General features: G+C 50.4%; 1 protein-coding gene across 1 annotated transcript; it reads left to right on the top strand.

The window, feature by feature from the left end:
- Positions 1-512: 512 nt before the first annotated feature.
- On the top strand, positions 513-1,394 carry LOC136994087 (olfactory receptor 14J1-like; the record flags this gene model as incomplete). Its single annotated transcript, XM_067310338.1, has 1 exon — positions 513-1,394. A coding segment is annotated over one exon (882 nt), but the record flags the coding sequence as incomplete, so codon positions are not given.
- Between the last annotated feature and the right edge of the window lie 3,271 nt (positions 1,395-4,665).

The raw sequence follows: 4,665 nt of genomic DNA, 5'->3' as shown, positions 1-4,665 counted from the left end.
AACAGCTTTGGTCAATCACACCCTACCTTATCCCCTGAGCTTCATGGGCACATGCCCCTTGCCCTCCTCGCCTGAGACTTCTTCCGTTCTAGGGGTTTATTGGTTGGTCCAAGTGCTATATTCCTCTCTCCTTCTGGTAAACAGAGACTATTCCCACTGGGTCACCGGACTGAGTCTCCTTAGCTCAGCTCATGGAGCCCAAACCCCTCCTATCCCCACCAAAGAACTGGAAATGATTGTCACCTTCCTCCATTTACACCCCCCAGCAGAGCAGCACTGACTCCTCTGGAAATTGTTAGCAGAGGCCCCTGCTCTGCATGGCACACTCAGCCAGCACAAAGCGGAGCTCGAGCCAGGGAGCTGAACGAAGGTAAAGGAGAGAGGCAAAGTGGGAGGTTCAATGAGAAAGGCAAAGGGTTTATCTCCCAGAAGACTGCTCTAATTTGTCCCTGTCTTTTCCTCCTTGGACAGGCCCCCATGCCCAGCGTCAGCGAATGTCCAACAGCAGCTCCTTCAATGAGTTCCTCCTCCAGGCCTTTGCAGATACACGGCAGCTGCAGCTCTTGCACTTCTGGCTCTTCCTGGGCATCTACCTGGCTGCCCTCCTGGGCAACGGCCTCATCATCACAGCCGTAGCCTGCGACCACCGCCTCCACACCCCCATGTACTTCTTCCTCTTCAACCTCTCCCTCCTTGACCTTGGCACCATCTCCACCACTGTCCCCAAATCCATGGCTAATTCCCTGAGCAACAGCAGGGCCATTTCCTACTGGGAATGTGCTGCACAGGTTTTTAATTTTAACTTTCTCTTGCCCACTGAGTATTCTGTTCTCACTGTCATGGCCTATGACCGCTACGTGGCCATCTGCAAACCCCTGCACTATGGGACCATCATGAGCAGCAGAGCTTGTGTCAAAATGGCAGCAGCAGCCTGGGTCAGTGGTTTTCTCAATGCTCTCCTGCACACTGCTAACACATTTTCAATACCACTCTGCCAAGGCAATGTTGTGGAGCAGTTCTTCTGTGAAATTCCGCACATCCTCAAGCTCTCCTGCTCAGACACCTACCTCAGGGAACTGGAGGTGCTTGTGATTAGTATTTGTTTCGCTTTGGGATGTTTTGTTTTCATTGTATTGTCCTACGTGCAGATCTTCACCGCTGTGCTGAGGATCCCCTCTGAGCAGGGCCGGCACAAAGCCTTCTCCATGTGCCTGCCTCACCTGGTCGTGGTCTCCATGTTTATCAGCACTGCAGTGTTTGCCTACCTGAAGCCCCCCTCCTTCTCCTCCCCAGCTTTGGATCTGTTGGTGACTCTTCTGTATGCAGTGGTGCCTCCAACAGTGAACCCCCTCATCTACAGCATGAGGAACAAGGAGCTCAAGGACGCCCTGAAGAAACTGGTTCAACTGCTCCTACTTCAGCAGCAATAAGCTGCCCATCTCTCCTCACAAAGGATTTCCAATTTACCTTGGGCAACTCTTGTGCTTTGGGCATTCTGCCTGTGATCGTCATTTGTACACAAATACTTGAACTGACCCCACTTCTAAAGAGGCACAAACCCTGTCTGCCAAATTGATTAGTCAGTGGGGACTGGATTTGGAGACTGACTCATTGTAATAAAAATGTCCATGTTTTCCCGTGATGAAATAGTGGAAATCGTCAGGAAGGTTGTGAATCTCAGGAGAAGAAATTTTCATCTACCCCTCAGGCTGGTGTACCACTGCTTTGTCTGTTATGCGAAGGACTTAACCTCCGTAAGCTTTCACATATTTCCCCACGTCCTGATTAAATTGATCATTTCTAAAGTCATCTTTGCAGCAGACTATCTGGACATAGGCACTTTCCCTTGTTTCCCACTTTTCCTTCTTTCCTTTCTCTTTATTCATTCAGACACCTCTGCACTCTCTAGGTGCTGCTCTGAGCTTCAGGGAGTGTAAAGCTTGCCTCATCCTTCAGGAGGCTAATGGTCTCTTTAGACAATGCCTTAACTGGATTTTTTCTCTATCCTTTCCTATCAGTCTGTGTAAAACATTTCTCCTAAGGCTATCCCTTGTGGAAAGTGCACTTCCCTGGAGGCAGCCTGGACTTGAAACACAGTTTAGGAGTGTATTTTGATTTTCATTCAACTCCATCATGTTTTACTTTTGCTGGATCCCAATAAAGAAGAACCCTTCTGTGTCTATTTGCAGCTAGTTCTCGAAGGAAAGCCGGTGGGAATTGGTGCAGAGAGGCTGTAACATTCAGCTACAGACTTGAGTGGAAGAAAGCTTCGATTTTAACAAGAGTGAGGTAGGTCCCTAGTGGCTGATGAGAGAAATGGCAGGGCTGGGGAGGTGAGGAGCAAGGCTGTTCGTACATGTCTCCTGTCAGAAATACTGCTTTTCTCACACATCACGATTCCTTAGGAGACCCTCTGAGTCACTATGAGTTGGAGAATGTGGCTATCACTTATTCTGTAAGCTGAAAAGTAAAGAAAACGTTACCAGCAGAAATCCTTGCTCTTTTTTTTTTAGGTGCTCATTGAAATCTTCCTCTTGTAAAGACACTCCTGAAACCTCTCCAATTAGCCACACGAGAACTGCAGGAAATTATGGGGATAAACAGGGCTTGTTAGGGCTTTTTGCATTTTAATGACCCCTTGGGTGTATTTGGTGCTGAGTCCATGAATGTAAGATTCTGAGAACAGGCTGAACAAAACTCTCAAGAAGATGAATTCAGAAGCCAGTCCCAAAGCTTCTAGGAGCATTAAAGGGTCCCCCTGAGGGCCATTCCTCACAGAGCCTCCCTGTTGGCTGATTAGAGCAGAAATTTGGAGGCCCTGATTGCAGGTAGGCAAAGGCAATGTGCAGGTGGCTCTGATGCCACGTCAACCTTGATGTGTTTTATCATACAACATGGCCAAGCAGTGACACCCAGCCCCTGGGTAGGGTGATCCCTTGCCTCACACTTTGCTCAGGCCTCTCTGTGGGGGCAGTGTGGGGGTGTGCAAGACTGAGTTAGGGACAACAAGATGGCACATCCCTGGCCCGCCCTGGGAGGCAGGAGGAGGAAGCAAGGGCTCCACTGCCCTTAACCTCCACTTCATCAGGATAATGTAGCCCACGTCCCTCAGCCTCCCTCTACAGGTCATGTGCTGCAGGCAACAAGCGCCATCTTGGCAGACCTCCTCTGCACCCTCTCCACGTCCTCCCCATTCCTCCAGCACTGGGCATCCCACACTGGCACACATGATTCCAGATGTGGCCACACCAGTGCTGAGTCAACGGGGGATAGTAACTGTCCTTGTCTGGGTGGCTAGATGCTTCCTAATGCAGCCCCGTATGCAGCTGGCCTCATCTGTGGTGAGCATGCACCACAGGCTCATATGGCATCCCTCCTAATGTCCAGACCCTTCTCCGCAGGGTCACTCCCCAAGGCAGCACCTGCCACTTCCCCTTGCACAACTTCAGCAGGCTTCTGTTGGCCTCATCTCCAAGCTTCTGCAGCTCCCTCTCCACTCAAGCTCCTTTCTGTCAGCTCTGAATGTGTGCGTGCAGATGCCTCTTCCCATCTTGCCAGGCCTCTCACAGGATAACAGCATGATGACCTGCAGGACACTACAGATAATAAAGGGGGTACTATTGTAAAGGAAGTGCTGGCAATGGTGGAAATGAGCATGGCAACCATCTCGGAGAAGGCAAAGGAAGGTATAAAGGCAGCAAAAGCAGGGTCAATGGGGACAGGGTAAAGAGAGGTGGTCTGATTGCATGGGAGGAGATCAGGGTGGTAAAGGAGAAGAGCTTGTAAGGTGGAAAAGAGGGGAAAATGCAATGAAAGGTGAAGCAAATGAAAGCCCAGGGCTATGTGGGGGTACCTGCCAAGCAGCCCTGAATCTGAACTCCTCTGACCAGAGCAGGACAAGACAGGAAGCGGAATGTTTTCTCCAAGATCAACAAGAGAAGACCTGGGGTGGAAGGAAATGCCAAATGCTTCAGGCTGGAAGGGACCTCAGGTTGTCTCTAGCCCAACCTCCTTCTCACAGCAGGCTCAGCCATCAGCTCCAACCAGCTTGCTGAGGCCTTCAGTCATTTAGGTCTTGAAAACCTCTGAGGATGGAGATGGCACAAACCCTCTGGGCAACCTGCCCCAGTGCTTCACTGTTTGCATGGGTAAAACGTTGGCCCTTATCCCCAGCCTGAACCTCTCTTCTTTCAGCTCATGCCCACTGGGCCTCATCCTCCCATGGTGCACAACGGTGAAGAGCCTGGCTCCATGTTCTTGATGACCTCCTGGTAGGGATGGGCAGGCTGTTATTCAGTGTGCCCAAAGCCTCCTCTTCTCCACGCTGAACCAACCCAGTTCCCTCAGCCTCCCACAGTGACAAAGTTGACCTTACAAATGTGTGCCTAGGATGTTGAAGGCCCTCCCAATCCTTCTGGATTTTCCTGGATCTGCAAAGGACCTGAGGCCTGTTAGAGTGCAATCACCCTCATGCCATGACTTTTTGCATGCATCACACTCATTGGGAGTCGTGTTGTAGTGAAGTGGTGTTGTAGACAGTGAGGAAGGCCCATTCTGGACAAGCAGTCCTTCATCATTAAGTCTTGATTCATTCTCTTATTCTCCTGCCATGAATCCCTGTAAAAGCCTGGTTCACTATGGGTGGCAGCCTTTAGTTGGGAAGCT

This window comes from Apteryx mantelli, chromosome 24 (assembly GCF_036417845.1).
Source record: "Apteryx mantelli isolate bAptMan1 chromosome 24, bAptMan1.hap1, whole genome shotgun sequence".
Taxonomy (NCBI): domain Eukaryota; kingdom Metazoa; phylum Chordata; class Aves; order Apterygiformes; family Apterygidae; genus Apteryx; species Apteryx mantelli.
Note: the sequence above shows the minus strand (reverse complement) of the source record. Positions and strands in the feature narration are given on the sequence as shown.